An 18,374-nucleotide genomic window follows, 5' to 3' on the forward strand; every position below is an offset into this window, starting at 1 on the left:
TCTGTGGGGATGGGGAGAGGAGGAGCCATTCCCCTGACACTGCCTCTGCCCGGGGGAGCAGCAGGGCTGAAGGCTGGATTTGGTGGGAAGGAGGCTGCTCACCTACCAGGCTTCTCTTTCCACCACTCACTTCTACAGCACAGAACCCCCAAATCTGGGGCTTGCAGGGGGAGGAGGCAGCAAGTTTCCCTGGTCCTCCAACAGCTGCTTCTCCTCATCTCAAAGGGCAGCAGGGACAGATTCAGATGAGGAGCAGAAGATGGATGTACCCTTTTATGTACCCTTTTTAGTGATTTAGCCCTTTTGGGGCCCCAGGTGGGTTTAGTGTGACCTGTTTTTCCTGGGATGAAATAATAAAATCCTGGGAGTCAGTGATGGGTTTGGATTGCTTTGCAGTGGTGCTGTTTTTCAGAGGGCTTTGCCACCTCTGGTCCCATCTCAAGCAAGATGGGTTGGGCTGCAAAACCTCTGTGCCAGGCCAGAGCCAAGCTTGGGCAGCCCCAAACTCAGTACCTGAAGTGGCAGAAATCCAGCAGAACAAGCAGCACGTTTGGGAGGTGTTGCTTTAGAGCAGAGTGACCTTTTCCCTCACCCTGCCCAGCCTTGGCTTAGCAGCACCTGGATTTTTGGGAACTCCCACCCTCTGTGGAGGGCAGGTGCCCTATCAACCAGTGTTGGCCTGCACTGGGATTTGTGTTGGAAGCAGTTGCACATGTCAACAACAGTGACAGCCTGCTCTGGGGTCCCTGATCTTGCTGTTGTGTCCCTTCCTGCATCCCTGGTGTGCCTGGGATGGATCATCATTCCCTGCTGGAGCAGCATTTGGCCCAACAGGAGCAAAAGCTGCTGTGGGTTTCTCAGAGCCGTGCCCTGTCAGCTGCTGTCCCCTCATGTCCTGTGGCAAAGGGAAAGGTTTCTTCCTCCCTCCCTGTTCTGCCAGAGGCTCCTCAAGAAAAAACTGTTTTTTGCTGCTGCCATGGATTTGCAGACACTGTGCCCTGTCAGCAGGGACACACCAACCCTGGGAGCTGGATTTGTCACCCATGGGGCTCAGGGGACACAGGTGATGCTCCCTGAGCTGGGAACTGCCAGGTCCCCACAGCCTTCCCTGTTCCTGAGGCCCATGATGTGGGACAGGGACCTCCTGGGTTGTTCCTTGCTGCTCTGGCTGGAGCTGGGGCAAATCCTGCTGTGCTGAGTGGGCTCCCCAAAATCCCTGCTGCTCCCACTGGCCTCACCTGCTCCGTGCCAGTGACAGCAGGTCCCTGAGCCCCTGATGGGTGTGGGGAGAGGCAGGGACTCAGGTGAGGATTTTGGATCTGGCAGGATCTGACCACAGCTCCCCGAGCCGCCAGCTCTGCCTGTCCCCTGCTGCCACCTGCACATCAGAGCACAGGAGCTCGTGGATGGATGATTTGAGGTTTGCCTTGGACTCGTGTCGCTGAGACTGGGATAAACCTCCCAGCCAGCAGGGACGTGCCAGGATCCAGCCCCACTCCCCTCCCCCCCATCCTCGTATATTAAATTTCACACATAAAACTGCAACTGAAGAGCATCTCGGAGGGAACTGCTAAAAATAGCCCCGAGGCTGGAGCCTGAATTGTGCAGGAGAGTTCATGTGCAGCCCGATCCCTGCGCTCTCCCTGAAACATTCCAGGGCTCGGCGCTGCTTTATGGCGATGCGGGGAAGCGGAGCAGCAGCTCGGGCTGGAAATAACCCCCGGGACACAGAAATATCCTGTTCTTTGCAGGGAAATAACGCCCAGGTCTCTGCCAGCCCGGCTGTAACGCGGGGCACGGCGAAGGGGCTGTGACCCGCTTTGCCCGGTGCTGCTGCCGGGGTGGCACAAAGGCTGCACCCCCCGGCCGTGGGGCTGTGTCTGCCGTCCCCTTGTCCCCCAGGAGGGACGCGGCGTTGTGTTTCCACCTGCACCCCCTCCTGACCCTGGAGAGGAGCCCCCGGAGATGATTTTTCCCAGCCGAAGGTGCTGACGAGGCTGGGGGGAGCCCGGCCGAGCTGTCGCCGGTGCTCGGGTTCAGGCGAGCCCGTGCGATCGCAGCCGGAGCTGTGCAGACACCTCGGTGCTCGCTGGTGTCACGGGGGGCCGGAGAGGGCTCTGGGGTCTGTTTCGAGGAGCAGAGAGGTGCAGGGAGTCCATCAGCAGCGTGTCCCGGGGGCCTGGACCATGTTCCTGGAGGTGCAGCCAGCATCTTCCCTCTGTCCAGCACGCAGGTAAATGCTCCGTGCGGGGTGACCCAAAAATGCAGCCTCTGCCACAGAAATGTCCCTCCTTTGGTGGGGCCTGCAACCAGCCTGGGCTCAGGGTCCCCCTCGGGCACGGAGAGACCCCCAGCCCTGCCCGCGGGAGGAGGTGAAGCCTCCTCTGTGCCCGAGAGCACGGCGAGCAGCAGGGTCGGAGGAGGGAAAGGCTCCCCGGAAGGGGTCCTGCCCACCTCCCCCGAAGGAATCTGGCCCGAGGGGCTGCTCCGGGGTGGGCATCAGAGCCCAGATGCCGGGGGCGCCGGGGAGGGAAGGGGTGACGGCGCTGCACCCAGCACACTGCAGGGGGGACATGGGAGGGTCTTTTCCCATCGGCGCCTCCCCAGAGCCCCGGGAGAAGCCGGTGTCTCTGCTGGATTCCTGCGGCTCGCTCTGGGCATTCCCTGCCTCCTTTCCCGGGTGCTGCCTCCTTCCCTGCCGGGCACTGCCCGCATCCTTCCTCGGGCATCCTCTGCATCCCTGCCTGGGCAGAGCCTCCTTCCCTCCCCGGGCGCTGCCTGCATCCCTGCCTGAGCTCTGCCTGCTTCCCTCCCTCCATCCCTCCCTCCATCCCTCCCCGGGCGCTGCCCGCCTCCCTCCTGGGCATCCCCGCCATCCCACCGGGCTCTGCCTCCATCCCTGCCCGGACCCCGCCGTGCCCCGGCCGGGCTCCCCGCTCCCCGCCGCCGCCCCCCGGTGTCGCCGCGCCGGGCGGGGGCCGGGCCGGGCCGGGGCTCTGCAGCGGGGCCGCCCGCCCCGAGCCGGGCTCGCCGCATGGCTCCGCCGCCCGCCGGGGCTCCGCGGGCCCGGGCCGCCGCTGCCAGGTACGGGGATCCGCTGGGAAGGGCAGGACGGGGAGGGCAAAGTTACCGCTGGGCAGGGCCGGGGGTGGCCGGCATGAGGGGACGAGGGGGTCCCCAGCGAAAGTTGAGCTCCGGTGCTCTCCGCTCCCCTTCTCCCGCCGGCGCGGCGGCTGCGGGTGATGTCTCCCCTCGGCATCCCCCGATCACCTCCAGCCACCCCGCGGGCCGGGGGTGCCGCGCTGCCCACCGCGAGCGGAGCATCCCCGGCAGGGTCTGGGTGCGGGGGGTGCGGGGGATGTGGGGGGCGGGATGTGGGGTGAGGGATGTGGGGTGAGGGACGCTGCCGCCGCCCCCGCCCTACGGGGCTCTGGTGTTGCCCCTTCCAGTGCCCCAGGCGTGGCAGGATGGCCAAGGTCGCAGCGGGGGCCGGCGCCACCTTTCCCTGGAGCCCCCTGCGAGCCCCCGCCCGGCCCTGCAGCCCGCGGAGCCCGGCCTGGCGCGCCCGAGGACCCGCGGCTGGTCCCGGCTCCACCACCCCACCGTGGGGCGCCCCGAAGGGTCCCCCCGCCGTGCCTCAGTTTCCCACAGTAGCTGCTCGTAGGGCCGGGGACCGTCAGGTCGGCCTCTGATGTTTTTGGGGTGCCCCTTGTGCCAGCACAGAGGGCGAGGCGGTTCTGGCGGAGGCGCAGCGGGGCTCAGCCCGTGCCCCAGTTCCAGGGAGCCCTGCGGGCGCTGGGTTTGGTCCAGTTGTGCCGCTCCATCACCCTCCGGCCCCGCAGCGGAGCTGGGGACGCTGCCGTGAGGAGGAAGGGTTTGTGGGGACGGGGTTGTCCCTGCAGCAGAGTGGCCCCCGGGACCTGCAGTGACAATGCTGTCTGCTGGCCGAGAAAGGCCCTGGCAGGGTCGGGCCCGGGGGCTCCCGCACCTCCCATTTCCCTGCATCTGGCACAGAAACATTCCCGCTGCCGGGACTGGGGACAGCCAGTACCCCGGGGGACAGCGCCAGCAGCACGGGGGGACAAGGTCCCCAGCGCTGGAGTGAGGAAGGTGAGGATGGTGTGAGCCATGGCCCAGCTGAAGGGATCCCGGGGAGCTTGGCCACTCCAGCACCCAGCAGTGCCAGCCTCTGTGCCCAGGCTCCCCCTGGGGTAAATAATCTCCACCAAACAGGCACAACAGGGTTTGAACCTGACACTTTCAGCTGCTGCCCTGCACTTCGGAGATGGCTTTTTTAGGGAAAATGAACCAGAGAATCAGAAATTGGTCAAAGCATCCACGCCTTGGGATAAAGCACAAGCTGCTTCCTAGGGAAGAGAGCGAGTGGGAGCGGGACCCATCTCCTCACCCTTGCCATCCCCATCACAGCTCCCGGTCCTGGAATCTCCTCAGCTCCCCCATTCCTGTGTGTGGGTTACCCCCCCGTGTCCCCCCACGCGTGGGCCCTGCCCCGGGGTGGCTCCGGGCTCACCCTGGCAGCTGGCTGGCAAATGATTCCCCATCAGGTTAATTGCCCGAGTGCTCAGAGCCTGAAACGAAACGTTCAAGCTGTCGCTCGCAGGCACAGAGCGATCTCCCCCCGCCCGGCAAAAGGCAATTCCGGCTGTCCAAGCGAAGGGAAGATGGATTCCCCGGCTCGGGGCAGCACCGGGAAGGAGCAGCTGGTAACAGCGGCCAAGGGTTGAGTCCCCAGCACAGCCTGGGACCCTGCTGAGCAAACCCTGAGCCACAGACAGCCCCTTCCCTTGCTCTGGTGCTCAAAGGGCTGAATGTGCCTGTGAGAACCCTCCTGGAATAAAGTTCACTCAAATCCTGGCTTTCCTTGGCTGCTGGACTGAGAGGCTCCAAGGGGGACCCTGAGGTCCTGCAGCGCCAAGGGCGCAGCTCCTGCTTGAGGAAACATCCCCTGAAGCGACACCGCCCTAACTCCGGGGTGTCTCCCAGACCTGACCAGCTTCTCCTTGGCCTTGCAGTGACGTGGAGTCCCGGAGGGGAAATGCATCCTGAATGGGGCTGAGGCCCCCTGCTCGGGAATATGCGGCCTCGGCACCGCGGAGGCAGCACCAGGGCAGCGGCCGGCGTGCGGCGGGATGGTGGCAACCTTCAAGATCGCCGTGCTGGGAGCCCAGGGCGTGGGCAAGAGTGCCATAGTCCGGCAGTTCCTGTACAACGAGTTCAGCGAGGTGTGCGTGCCCACCACGGCCCGCCGCGTCTACCTGCCCGCCGTGGTCATGAACGGCCACGTCCACGACCTGCAGATCATGGACTTTCCCCCCATCACCGCCTTCCCTGTCAACACCCTGCAGGTAGGGGGGCACCCGAGGGGGCCTCCACCTCTGGGGGGTCTCCGGTGACCTCCGTGGGGTTTTGCTGTTAAATTTTGTGGGGTTCCAGTTCTGCATCGCTTTTTTGGGGGATGCTTCTCCCTCCACATCAGGGTTTGGTTGCTTAATGAGGGATTGTGTCCTCGTGGCTGAGCAGGTCCAGGATAAAATGTGCTTTAAAGTTTGGTGACAATGAGCACAAGAGAGATGGCATCCTGCTCCAAGGAGCGTGGCTCTGGCAGTGCCCACAGCCACCTCCAGCTGGGATCCTGGAGCACTGGGATCCTGGAGTGCTGGGATGGATCCTGGAGTGCTGGGATGGATCCTGGAGCACAGGGATTCTGGAGCACTGGGATCCTGGAGCACTGGGATCCAGTCCTGTGCCTGTCAGAGACAACAGCAGAGCATTCAGGTGAAAACCTGGAGAGCCAGAGCCCAGATGCACCCACTGCTCAAGCCAGGCAGAGCTTGTCCCCTCCTGGGAGTGGCCATCACCCCCTCCAGCATGGCCTGGACTTGTTCCTGGAGCTCTGAACCCACCAGCTCCTCCTCTACCCTCAGGTGCTTCCAAAGCACCCCCACAAGGCAGTGTGGGGTTGGAAAATGTTGCCACCAGTGCCAACCAGGATGGAGTTAACGGGGGAAAAGAGGATTTTAAGCTCATGCCATAGCCCCAGTCCCAGGGGCACAAGTTGTGTCACCACTGTGGGGAAAGGAGCTGGAGGTTCCCAGCTGTGGCTGCAGCCACGCTGGAGGGCAGTGCCACCAGTGGGGCCACCTCAATTTGTCACAGTGTCCCTGTCCCCAGCAGGAATGGGGTCATGTAGTGCTCCAAGAGTCCCTGTGCCATCGGGCAGGAGGTGAAGTGAGCATTCCAGGGGAGAGGAGAAGGTTTAAAAATTAATGGGTGAGTGCAGGGAACAAAAGGTCAGCGTGAGAAACAGCCCAAAATAGCAAAAGGTAATTTATTGACATGGCAGCCGATGTTTACACACTCCATTAACTCCTTGCCTTGCTGCACTCCAGAGGAGGCGGCCGGTGGGAGCAGATGGAGGTTTCCAGGGAAGAGAGGGTGATCAGAGGGATGGCTCTGAGGGGAAAGGAGAGGGCCATGGTGAGGGATATGGCTCTGTCTGCTGGGAAACATCGCTGGACTCAGCTCTGTGCCAGGAGAAGCATCCCTGCAGTGCTGTCCTGGAAGAGGAGCAGGAGCCAGTGGCTCTCTGTGATCCTGCTCCCGCAGTGCAACACTTCTGCAGCTCCAGCATCCCGGGAAACCTGCACTGCGTGAGGAAAACCATCCTGGCATCGCTGAGCTGCCCCCCAGCACGGTGAAATAGCTGCAGTTTGTTGTCTCCCAGATGTGTCAGGACCCAGAGTAACCCAGAGGCTGCTGCTCCATCCTCCTGCGTCTCTGAGCCTGAGGATCTCCCCACATCTCCCCTGGGTGCACAGGGAGAGGCTGTGTCACTCTTCCCCCTCCCAGCTCCTTCCCGTGCTGCCCTCAGTGACGGAGACCAACGCACATCCCCAAACTCCCCTTTCCCCATCTCATTCTGATGATAAACCCGGCAAGGGCTGATTCATGGCTCTGAAGGGGTTTGCTCAGGGAGAAGTGATGCTTTTCCTCCCTGGGGAATCTTTCTCCTTTCCAGAGGCACTCGGGAGGGTTTTGCAGTGCTGCCTGCAGGGTCCCACTGCTGGGGTGGGAAAGTGCCTAAAGTCAGGCAGATTTTCACTCTTATAGCATGGGGAAAAAATTATTCCCGTTGTTCCCAGAAACACAGGAGTTTCCTAACAGCATGAATTTCTTACAGCTTCAGATTTTGGCTGTAGAGAGGCCACTCCTGCCTGCCTCTGCCCTGGATCCACATCTTGCTCTCACAGACTCAATTCCTGAGAAGTCTCTGCTTCTCTTCTGTCCCCATGTCCCCTCCAGACAGACCTGCTGCCACCTTCCCCCCCCGACCCACAGAGCTGCTGGTGCCTCTCCCTCAGACCTCAGATGGGGCTCAGCATCCTCCTCACCTGCCCTGCCCCAAAAACCAGGGTGCATCACTAATTAACACAGCTCATTAGCAGCTCTGGAGGATGAAACTTTTACACACAAGGCAGGGGGCATTCAGCCCCACTCCCAGCTCAGCACTGGAGCTGTAATTAGGCTGCAATCCTCACTCAGGAGCGGGATTGGTGTTGAAAAATCCTGTTACCTGTCCCCTGGATTGAAAAGGGGGATAAGGGATCTCTGGAGCTGTGGGGGCAGACACAGATGGGGCAGAGCAGAGCAGACGTGGGTGCTGAGGTCAGGGCTGGGGAATGTGTGGCCCCCCTGCTGCCACAGCAGCCTCCTTGGGGTGCCCATCCCCAGAACAGGGCAGGGCAGGGCATCCCCCAGGCTGAGCCAGGATTGATCCCTCTCTGCACCTTGCAGGAGTGGGCGGACGTGTGTTGCAGGGGGCTCCGGAGCGTCCATGCCTACATCCTGGTCTATGACATCTGTTGCTTTGACAGCTTCGAGTACATCAAAACCATCCGCCAGCAGATCCTGGAAACAAGGTAGGGATGGCTTTTGGATGGTGTGTGCCCATGGTGGTGGAGCCCTGTGGCTCCTGGAGAGGGAGAAGGGCATCAGGGGGGCACATCCTGGCATTAGACTGGCACCAAGCCCCTTTGCAGGGATGGGAGCCCAAAAACCAAACCAGCAGAAGCCCAGGCAGGTATCCCGTGTGGGTGAGCCCTGAGTGAGCAGCTGGAGATGCCATCGAGGGGTGGCTGGCCGTGGAGAGGGACAAGGGGACAGGGCACGCTCTGCCTGGCAAGCCTCGGCCAGGAGCCCGTTTGGGATGGGATGAGCTCTGCGGGCCGGCGGGGCTGTCCCGCTGTGCCCCGTCCCCTTCCATCCTCTCCCACCGCCCGCCCTCCCCAGGGTCATCGGCACCTCGGAGACGCCCATCATCATCGTGGGCAACAAGCGGGACCTGCAGCGGGGCCGGGTCATCCCGCGCTGGAACGTCTCCAACCTGGTGAAGAAGACGTGGAAGTGCGGCTACATCGAGTGCTCGGCCAAGTACAACTGGCACATCCTGCTGCTCTTCAGCGAGCTCCTCAAGAGCGTGGGCTGTGCCCGCTGCAAGCACGTCCACACCACCATCCGCTTCCAGGGCGCGCTGCGCAGGAACCGCTGCACCATCATGTGAGATGTGAGCCCCCCCTGCCCCCGGGAACCCCCGGCTCCGCTCCCCGAGCGGCGCTGGAGGCACCTCCGTGTCCCCTGCCGTGACATTTGGGGACGGGGAGCCCTGGGCAGGGCGGTGCAGTGGCCAGGCTGGACAGGGAGGTGGCCAGGATGGACAGGGGGTGGCCAGGCTGGACAGGGAGGTGGCCAGGGAGGTGGCCAGGCTGGACAGGGGGGTGGCCAGGATGGATAGGGAGGTGGCCAGGCTGCCTGGGCATGGTGAAGGGTGTGGGTGATCCTTGGTTAAACCCCTGAGCTCTCTCCGGTGCTTGGGGCCGAAGCCATCCCGGGGGGTTGTGCCCGGCGCTGGAGGGTGGAGCAGGAGCCTCGGAGGGTGCCCAGATTTTGGCTGTCGGTTCATCCTTGCCCGTCCCTGCCCTGGCAGCGCAGGGGCAGCGCTGCTGCTGCCATCAGCTGCTCCTGGAAGGGAATTACCCAGCGCCTGTACCCCGCTGTTCTGGCCGTGCTTCTGTCTCTGGGGCATAGGGAAACAGGAATCCTGCTTTTCCCCTTGTGGAGCTGGGATTTCTCCCTACGGAGGGCAGAACAGCCAGGTTACATGGGCTGTCTTTGAGCTCGGTCGGGTCAAATTTCCAAGTGGAATTTCTGGATAAAAGCGAGAAAGGGGGGAAAAAAGTAAGTCAGAATCCTGTTCCTGATATCCCCAGGATGCTGGATTCTGCTTTCCCAGGGCTCGCAGCTCCCCTCTGCCCCAGCACAGCCCCGGAAGGCTTCTCCTCCCCCCAGCCTGTGAACACCAAATAATCTGGGAACGCTCCTTGCCGGTCAGGTCACCCCTCCGCTACCTCTCGTCCCGGGCTCAGCAGGGACCGGCTTTGTTCCACCCCAGCCCCGCGGTGTCCCGGGCAGGGGGGCAGGGCTCCACTGTCCCTGTGCCATGGCAGCCACCGGCAGGGCCACCAGCTCCCACCCCGCCGGCTTTTCCCGCAGGGATGTCACCTCCATCCCGGTGAGACCCTCGGCAGCAGCCGGGAGCTGGAGCAGCACTTCCAGTTGTGTTCTTGGGGTTTTTTTTCTCTCTGCATATCCCTTACAGGAAAGTGAGTCCCCCCGCTTTTTTTTTTTTATTTCATTTTTTTTTTTTTAATCTTCTGGTTTATTTTTCGCACCAGAGTTGCAGCCTGCCCTGCAGGGTGGGTTGGCAAAGGGCAGCCCCTGTCAGGAGATGATGATGATGATGGGGCAGTGAAGGGCGAGCAAGAGGCCAAAGGGGTCGTGGTTTGTCCATGGCTGGTCCCTGTGTGACACAGGGAAACACCATCCTCACCTCCTGAGGCAGGATCTGTGTCTGATCCATCCTCCAGCAAAACCATCTCTGTAATTCCTGCTGTAGCAAGGAGCTGGAGGGGCTCAGCGCTGCTCTGGGCAGCAAAAGAGGACACCCAGCCCTGTCTCCCACCACAGCCAGGTGTCCACGGCCCAGCAGCTCCGCTGTGCCCTCGAAATGCTTCCCATTAAAGGCAGCTCCAGCCGAGCTCCAGTGCCTCTCAGCGCCCCATCCCTGCCCCAGGGCTGGGGGTACACACACCCTGCTGCTCCCTCCCTGCTTGGGGAATCAAACCCCTTGCTCCAAAATTAACAGAAAAAGGGAAAAAATGAGGAAAGGCAATGGGAGGGGACACGGGGCCATCTCAGCTGGGAAGGGCAGTGGCACTTGTCACCATCCCTCGCCTTCACGGCAAGCCCGGCTCCCCCAGCCAAGCTCATCCTGTCAGGATTTATTAACACATGTAAGTCCACTTATCGATCTCTGGCTAGAGCTTTATCCCTCTAAATCGTCTGAGAAGGAAATTCCTCGGTAAATGCTAATAATAAAGCATTTATGAAGTGCTCTGACGTACACATATCAACGACTAAGCCAATACATTGTTTGTTATAACCCTGTAGCCTGCAGTTTATAGCACAATTAGTTACAGGTTTTTATAGCATCTATTTAGTATTTTGAAGAAAAAAAAAACCAAAAAAAAAAAAAAGGTTCTAAATATAATTGTTATATTCTATTGTACTTTATAGACAGAGGAAGTTATATTAGTAATAATAACAACTCTCACTGCTTCGACAGCATTTCCCAGCTCCCGGGAAAACGAGGGCTACAAAGAGTTACTTTCCCAAGAGCCCAGGAAGGGGTAGGTGGTGGTGGTGGTGGCACCCTGGGTGCAGGCAGGGAATCCCAGGCAGGAAGATCCGAGGTTTCCAGGCGCAGGGATCGGAGCTCACGGGAGCACAGCAGCAGCCACGAGCACCCCGCAGCCCTACTCACACCTTACTACAGATTTACCACTCACCCAACGCCAGCCTGGTCCTGCTGAGAGCAGCCTGGGCCTGGCACAGGCTGGGATGGCCCCACTGCTGTGCCCAGGGCAGTGCCAGGTTTCTGCCCCCGTGCTCGTGGAGGTGATGCCTGGGTTTGGTTCGGCCCCACCAAGGATGCTTCCCTCTCCCTCCCTCCTCCTCCTGCCCCACTGAACATCCCAGTTGCCTGGACTTGGCTTTCCTTTCCCCCCTGGACTCCTTGTCAGAGATTCCCGAGGTGTCTACACCGCCTGTGACGCCCTGCACCTCCTTCTTTGAAATTGAATTAAAAATCAGGTCTGTCCCCCTTGTTCCACACCAGCCTCAGGAGTGTTTTTGCCGGCAGGTTTTGAATTCCCAGAGTCCCAGCGCTCACATTTGCTGCTCCTCTGCAGGGAAGTGGGGCTGACTTCATCCTCTCGTGGAAAATGGGGCTCTCCTGGGCCTTGTGGGGTTCTCAGAGGGACGGGGATGGGATAATCTCAGGATTATCCTCTCTCCCTCCCCACCCACACAGAAAAGATGTGGAAACAGAAGAGTTTTGGTACATCTCTATTGCACAACCAGCATTGCTGGGTCCGTGGCTGCGGGCTCGGGGTGCAGCAGTGTCTGCTGTGACCCTCGGTGACATCCATCACCCCAGAAGGGACCACGGGGGTCAGCCAGGGACCCCTCCTGTGACCCCCTGACCTGAGTGACCCAAGCACCCTGGAGCTGTCACACACGAGGCTCACTGTCCCGTGGTGCTGATGTGGAATATCGAGGAACATTGACATTTTTACAGATGTCAAGGGTGGGTTGTCCACACTTCAGGGGGGGCTCAACCCTTCCTCCTGCAGCAAGCATCCCATTCTCTCAATTTGGGGCTGGATTTTTCCACCCAAACCAGTACAAAACGCCTGCTTAGCAGGATTACCAGTACAGAAAAAATTCATGGGGAAGGAGGGGGCGCAGCCCTCGGAGTGAGGTGGGGCCCCTCGCTTGGAATCCTCGGGCACCGCAGCTCCAGTTTCAGCTTCAGCATCGCTCCCACCTTTAGAGGGAGGGGTCCGTCCGTCTGTCCGACTCTCGGGGTGGGCTCAGACCCAGGACTCCTCATCATCCTCGGTCAGCCAGGTGCCGCTGTCAGCCAGGGGCGGCTCGGCCGTGGGGCGGGTGCTGCGGGACTGGGGGGCTCGGGGGGTCCCCGGGGGGCGGTGCTGGGTGCGGGGGGCAGGGGGGCGATGCCCCAGCGGGGTGGGGATGCGCGAGGGGCGCTTGCCCGGCCTGTGGTCCCGCCGGGGACGCACCTTGGGCCGCAGCTTCAGCTTGTAGATGGAGGGGACACGCTCGGGCTTCTTCAGGCACCGCCGGGGCTTGGCGGCGTTGTTGGCCCTGGGTCCCCGCGGGGTCTGGACCCCCAGTCCCGGCCGCTCCTCCTCCCCCGGGCCCAGGAGCTGCGGGACAGCTCTTGCGGGGGTTTTGGGGACCTGGCTCCACATCCCCACAGGGCGCAGGGGCTGCGGCCCCCGGGAGAGCTCCTCCACCACCCTGTCATAGCCGGGGGGCTGCGAGTTCCCACAGCACCCCCGGAGCCCCCCAGCCCCATCGCCAGGGCCGCAGCCTCCCCCGGCTTCATCCTCTGGCACCCGAGGTCCCTCGGCAGCCGCAGCCCTTGGGCTCGGGGCTGGCTGGCACTGCCGTGTCCCCTGGGGACCCTCCCAGAGCTTGCACCCCTCTGCAGAGCGGCCCGGAGGGGTGAGGGGCCGGGAGGCGGCCGGGCTGCCTTTCCTGGGGGGTTTAACGCCGCTGTCCAGTTTCGGGGGTCGGCTGGAGGAATTCCGGGGTGAGGGCTGTCGGCCCCGGCCAAGAGCTCCCTGCCTCCCTTCCCGTGGGCTCTTCAGGCTCTGTGAGTCCCCCGGGACATCCCGGTGCGAGGAGGGGGAGAGGACCTTTCGGGGACTGGAGGCACGGACCTTTAAGGGACTGGGGGCTCGGGGTGTCACTGTGGTGGGTGCCTCCGTTCCCTGTGGCCTGGCAGCCACCACAGACGGTTTTCCTCCTTGCTGGCTGCTTCTCGGAGGTGCTGGGACCGTCCGTGGGCTGGGTGCTGCGGACCTGCCCCGTGCCGGTGCCGCAGGGGTGGCTTTCCCTGGGCTGGTCCCTTGCGGTGCCCCGGGGACCCCCGAGCAGTTCGGGAAGCTCAGCCGGGAAGGGGTGGGTGCCCGGCCCCTCGCCCCGTGCCCGGGGGAGCCGGACCGAGCCGGGGACCGGGATGGTGGCGGCTGCTTCCCCAGAGGGACAGCGGGTGGCTCCCGCATCCTGCAGGGAGAGACAGCGGAGCAAGGAGCTGCTGCATCCCCCCCGATCCCGCCTGGAGCTGGGCACCTCCAGAAGGGAGCGGGGGAAAAAATTCCAAGGATGTGAGAAAACTGAAGCAGTTGGAGGCACGAAGCATCTCTGCGCCACTCACCTGCCCGAAGGGACCCTCCGGGGCTGCTCTCGGTGGGGGCTGGCACCCGGCCGGCGACCCGAGCCCTCCGGCGAGGGGGTGGCAGGGGAGCCGGGGCCAGGGGGGACACGGGACCCCCAAGGGACAGGGGGCAGGGGGCTCTGGGAGCGGCTGACCAGCAGCGCGGGCTGGGGGCTGCGGGCGGCCGCCCTCGGGGTCGGGCACAGCCGCACCTCGTGCTGCACTTGCTGCTGCGGGCTCCGGGCTTTCCAGGCTTGTTTGTGAGCTGTGGGGACAACGCTCAGCAGCCCTGTCCCCCCCTGCATCACCCCCCGGTGCAGCCCACCCAGCATCCAGCCCGCCGCAGAGAGATGCGCTCCCTGCAAAGAGGCTTTTGGGGTCCGGCTCCATTCAAAAGTCTTCCATGACCTCTAGTGGCCACCAAAGCCAAAGAAAGTCCCCAAACCCCATCATTCCCGGGTAAAACAACGAGGTATGGCTGTACCAAAGCCTCCCGCTCTTGAAAATACCCCCGAAAAGCAGCGAGACCAAGCACAGATTCCTCCCCCCCCGGCCCATCCAGCCGCGGGGTTTGGGGACGCGGGGACTCACAGAGCGAGCTGCAGCGACACGGGTCGTGCTTGTCCAGGTAATGCTCCAGCGTGTCCCAGCCGCCCCCGACCCGCACCATGACGTGTTCCCGCAGGATCTGCACGGGAATGTCCGTGCCGTGGGACACCGCCAGCCGGGGGGTGACACGCTCGGCCGGGCTGCGGGAGCTGTGGGCTTGCCCGAAGTGCCACCAGGTGTCCCAAAGGACGGCTGAGACCCTGGCTCAGCTCCTGCGGCCCTCCCGACAGGTTTATTTCGTCACCACAAATCCTTTTGGAAAATCCCTGTTCTCCGACACGTGCTGAGTTCTTTGGTCAGGCTTAGGGATGGATTTAGAACACCCCGGTGCTCCCATTGCTGGGTGAGACCAGGCTTTGGCTCTGTGGGATGTCAGGTTTGGTCCCACACACGCGGATGGTTCAATCCCTACCAACACCTATCGCAGGGCTGAGCTCCCCTGCTGCCCTGCTTTGGGAAACGCGGCCAAAATTCCCACACGGGCCCTTTTTGGGGGATTATGGAAAAGGGGCCACGGCAGCAGAGCAGAACTCCTGATGCTTTTCCCCCAAAGGCACAGGGTGGAGCAGACTCACCCGCACAAAGATGAGGGTGTCAGAGTCCCCCACACGGTATTTCCCTTCGGAGAGCTTGATCATGGGGAACTGGACAGGGCAGGTACAGCGGCTCACCAGGTGCTGGACCTGTGGGCAGCAGGGATGGGTCCTCACCAGGGCTGCTGGGAAAGCTCCCGTGGTGCCCATGCCCATCCCATCCATCTCCATCTCCATCCCACCCATCTCCATGCCCATCCCATCCATCTCCATCCCCATCCCCATCCATCTCCATGCCCATCTCCATGCCACCCCACTCCCCTCTGTACCATCTGGTCGAGGTTGTTGAGGTCCCGTGGTTTCCTGGGGCCCCGGGGCAGGGCGGTGTCCATGGGAGGCAGGTCCAGCTCCTGCCGAAGCTCCTCCTCGATCTCCTCCTCCATCTGCACCAGGGTCGGGGCGCGCATTCCGAGGCGGGAAGCGTGGCGTGCCAGCTCCAGCAGGCACAGCACGAAGTTCTTCTCGTTCTTCCTCAGCACCAGGTCCTCTGTCTCGAACATCAGGACGTCTGGGCAGGGCAGGGCTGGGCTGAGCCAGGGGATGTGGGGACGGGGGCAGAGGGGATGGGGGGCACGGATGGAGTCAGAACCCACCCAGAAGGGTGCTCTTCACTGGAGCCATCCCACCAGGAATAGGGTTGGGTTCAACAAGAGTTGGGATAAATAACAAAGGAGGAAGAGCCTTTCCTTTTGGGCATCTACAGCTGTTTCATGGCTTCCAAAGCCACAAAACTCAGGGTCTGAGTGCCCTGAGGACGTCTTGCTCTGTGCCACTCTCCTTCCTGGGCATCCACGGTGGTAGGACAGGGTGAGAGAGGCTTTGCTCAGAGCCAGGACTTCTCCTGCTGTCCTTAGGGCTGGGATCGTGCCGTGCCTGGCAGGGACACACTGTGCCATCCACCCTTTCCTTTTCCATTCCTCCTGTGCATATTTGCACCCAAGCAAACACTGCAGGACCTCGTAGGAGGAATTCCAGCTCAGGGATGCAGGCACATGGTGCTGTCCCATGCCGGGGCGGCGCTGGGCTTGGGGGACACGTGGAGGGGGTGGAGGGGGACTGGAACATGGAGACATGGGACAGCTGGAGCCTGGCATCCTACCTTTGATACCCATTTCCTTCCTGCACCACTGGATGAAGTTGGAGACGTTGTCCCTGGCCTGGAAGGTGCCTGGCTGTGCTGTGAGGTTGCAGGTGACACCGGCGGTGGGCAGGTGGAGGTGCCGGGCCACGTCGGGGCAGGCACGGGCAAACTCCCCGGCCACCTGGGTGACGTGGTTGGCGTGGGAGCAAAGCACAGCCCCCGTCTCCAGCACCTCCAAGAAGGTGCCCACCTCGATGTCAAGGTCATAGAGCTCCTTCAGCCACTCTGCCAGGTCCTCCTTCATGGCGTACAGGTACTGCTCGCTGGACTGGTAGGGACGGATGCTCCGCACCCCCGTGCCCGGTGCCCCCCACATTCTGCCATAAGCCTGGGAGGAGGGTGAGGGAAAAGGATGAAAGGGACATGGAGAGGTGCCCCAGCCCTGTCCCCAGCCCTGTCCCCAGCCCTGTCCCCAGCAGCCACGCTCACCTGGTGCCACTTGCTCCCTGCCACAGGGGGTGGTGACGCTGTGCTGGTGTCCAGAGCCCCCCCGGGGTCCCAGGGCTGTAGTGCTGCTCGGGGAGAGGAAATCACCCTCCTGGGCAGTGGGTGTTTTGTTTCCTTCCCAAGTGCTGATCCCTTCTCCTTGGTGACAAGGGACTGGCTGCAAACACTCCTTGTTAACCCTTCAACACCTGCTCCTCTGTCACAGCCCTGCTCCTCCCCAGCCATGCCAGGGGTGGATTTCCACCCCCTCAAGAGCCCTGGCTCTGGGGCAGGAAGGCGTTAGAGAGCAGCTCATCAGCCCCCAGTTTGTTCCCAACCCCACAAGGAGGGATTTTCCCCCTCCCCAAAACCCCTACAGCCACCTCCACCACAGGTGAGGTGACCTGAGGGCCACAAGGTGCACCTTCAGGGCAACCTCAAGGTGAGAAGGGTTTATTTTCACACCCACCTTTGAGCTTTCTCTGTTCTGTGCTCCTCTGCTCCCTCATTGCCACAACAGCGAGGTCTTTGGCAAAATGGAGTGACTCCAGGAGTTGGGGCTTTAAGGAAATAACTGCACATGAGTGGGCACCCCTGGGAATGTGGGATACTCCCTCCCTAAGCCAAGCCTGGCAGAGCTGCCACAGCAGTCAGGTACTCCTGCAAAAAACAAATCTGCCAGGGAAGTGTTCATGCCTTGGGACCAAAACAGAGCCTCTCCTGGGCTTTGTGGGACTCCTTGCTGTGTTGGGGGACCCCTCCTCTCCCTGGAGCCAGCTGCTGATGTCACTGCAGATCAGTGCCCAGCTGGGGTCATTTTGGGGGAGGGAATGCAAGAATCCCAGCTATTCTGTCTGGGGAATGTGTGGCAGGCCGGAGGAGTCTGTGCCTGATGTGCCCAGCCAGGGAGTCCAGCAGGAGAAAAGAACCCTTGAGAAGCTGGATTTCCATCCAGGGCACCCAGTGGGGTGGATTGAAAGGCTCAGGGCTTGAGTTCACCTCTTCCAGACCCCCCCAAACTGATGGGGTGACAATCTAGAGTGACCCTTGCTGAGCTCAGCCCCAGCCCTGGCAGCATCACAGGGCCCCAGGGCACCCCACAGGACACAGCCCCAAGAAACCCAGGGCAGCAAGCCAGGGGAGAGATGGAAAACACAAAAAGGGGAGAGGATTTGAGGTAGCCCCATCCTCAGCCTCCAGTCACACAGCAGATGGGCTGCCTGGTTTTCTCCTAAGGGAACAGGAAAAGGGATAATGAATGAATTCAGCCTGGGGAAAAAAACTATTAGCACATCCCAAAGTGTGGAAAAATCCTCAGTGGTTTGGGGATGAAGTAGGAAAGAGAATTTCCGTGTTTTCATCATCATCAGTGAGTTTTCAATGGGATCCATCTCCCCTCTTTGATCCTGCAAGCATGAAAGCTGAGGCCAAATTCAACAATCCCCACTCCAACCCCAAACACCCAAAGGCATCTTAAACACAACCCTGTCAGGAAATTGGAGATTTGCTTTAAAAAAAACCCCAAACCCAAAGTGTGACATGAAAACCAGCACAAATCCCAATGCCACATATCCAGAGGTTGGTTTTTATTTGCTGTCAGGTCTCCAAGCCCTTGGGATTCCCTGCAGGCAACGTCACCTTATTATCATTTAATTCCAATGAAAATGCTGTGGGGGCGTTTCTTTGGCAAAGTGGAAAATCCCCTGAGGTTTTAGGCAGATGAGGACCCTGTGTCTGCACATGAAGGGCTCGCTCACAAGTGTTGTGAGAAAGAGAAGAGTGCTGGCTCCCCATCCTGCCAAACCCAGAGCTCAGCTGGCGTCCGGCACTGAGAGCCCTCGGGAAGTACCAGCCCTGGCACCCTGCTTAGGGCAAGCCCTGCGCTGCAGGGAAGGTCTAGAACAGGCAAAAATGAGTAAAAGAGGAATAACTGAAGCTGCTGGAATCAGAAGGGCGCCCTGACATGGCAGGACAGCACAACACCCTGACATGGCACAGCAGGACCCAGTGGGCCTGAGCCCTGGGAGAACCACTGCAAAAAATGTTTCAATAAATCATTTCATAAAGCTGAGACCTGACTTGCTCAGCACCAGTGCCTTGGAATTCCAGCCCTGGGGAGCTGAGCTCCATCCCCAGCCCTGGGGAGCTGAGCTCCATCCCCAGCCCTGGGGAGCTGAGCTCCATCCCCAGCCCTGGGGAGCTGAGCTCCATCCCCAGCCCT

The 18,374-nt window shown here is 61.4% G+C and overlaps 2 protein-coding genes across 9 annotated transcripts; one reads left to right on the forward strand and one right to left on the reverse strand.

Moving 5' to 3' along the window:
- The first annotated feature begins 1,634 nt into the window (after positions 1-1,634).
- Positions 1,635-11,248, forward strand: RASL10B (RAS like family 10 member B). Of its 7 annotated transcripts, none has more exons than XR_009279299.1 (5): positions 1,635-2,233; positions 5,034-5,366; positions 7,896-7,940; positions 8,311-8,741; positions 8,775-11,248. XR_009279299.1 is itself a non-coding variant. In XM_058854601.1 (4 exons), exons 2-4 carry the CDS (start codon positions 5,151-5,153, stop codon positions 8,662-8,664), a joined length of 615 nt encoding a protein of 204 aa, XP_058710584.1. In that variant the 5' UTR covers positions 1,636-2,233; positions 5,034-5,150; the 3' UTR covers positions 8,665-11,248. The 7 variants fall into 7 exon arrangements, 3 of the variants coding, with proteins under 3 accessions (XP_058710584.1, XP_058710586.1, XP_058710585.1); XR_009279298.1 differs by having other exon boundaries at positions 8,311-8,721; positions 8,763-11,248; XR_009279300.1 differs by having other exon boundaries at positions 8,311-8,721.
- On the reverse strand, positions 10,616-16,718 carry GAS2L2 (growth arrest specific 2 like 2). Of its 2 annotated transcripts, XM_058854599.1 has the most exons (8): positions 16,623-16,718; positions 16,157-16,331; positions 15,686-16,055; positions 14,856-15,094; positions 14,569-14,676; positions 13,976-14,072; positions 13,385-13,649; positions 10,616-13,233 (listed from the first exon to the last, which is right to left on the reverse strand). In XM_058854599.1, the coding sequence occupies exons 3-8, from the start codon at positions 16,041-16,043 to the stop codon at positions 12,012-12,014; spliced, it is 2,289 nt and encodes a 762-aa protein (XP_058710582.1). In that variant the 5' UTR covers positions 16,044-16,055; positions 16,157-16,331; positions 16,623-16,718; the 3' UTR covers positions 10,616-12,011. The 2 variants fall into 2 exon arrangements, with proteins under 2 accessions (XP_058710582.1, XP_058710583.1); XM_058854600.1 differs by lacking the exons at positions 16,157-16,331; positions 16,623-16,718 and having other exon boundaries at positions 15,686-15,763; positions 15,918-16,038.
- Positions 16,719-18,374: the final 1,656 nt, after the last annotated feature.

The sequence above is a fragment of the Poecile atricapillus genome, chromosome 21 (assembly GCF_030490865.1).
Source record: "Poecile atricapillus isolate bPoeAtr1 chromosome 21, bPoeAtr1.hap1, whole genome shotgun sequence".
NCBI classification, from domain to species: Eukaryota; Metazoa; Chordata; class Aves; order Passeriformes; family Paridae; genus Poecile; species Poecile atricapillus.

Coding starts and splice junctions, on each gene's coding strand:
- GAS2L2 (XM_058854599.1), bottom strand. CDS start 16,043: ATGTGGGGGGCACCGGGCACGGGGGTGCGGAGCATCCGTCCCTACCAG. Junction 14,677..14,855: donor TCAACAACCTCGACCAGATG/GTACAGAGGGGA, acceptor TGCTGCCCACAG/GTCCAGCACCTGGTGAGCCG. Junction 13,650..13,975: donor GTGTCGCTGCAGCTCGCTCT/GTGAGTCCCCGC, acceptor TTGTCCCCACAG/CTCACAAACAAGCCTGGAAA.
- RASL10B (XM_058854601.1), top strand. CDS start 5,151: ATGGTGGCAACCTTCAAGATCGCCGTGCTGGGAGCCCAGGGCGTGGGC. Junction 5,367..7,895: donor TCCCTGTCAACACCCTGCAG/GTAGGGGGGCAC, acceptor TTGCTTTGACAG/CTTCGAGTACATCAAAACCA. Junction 7,941..8,310: donor CAGCAGATCCTGGAAACAAG/GTAGGGATGGCT, acceptor CGCCCTCCCCAG/GGTCATCGGCACCTCGGAGA.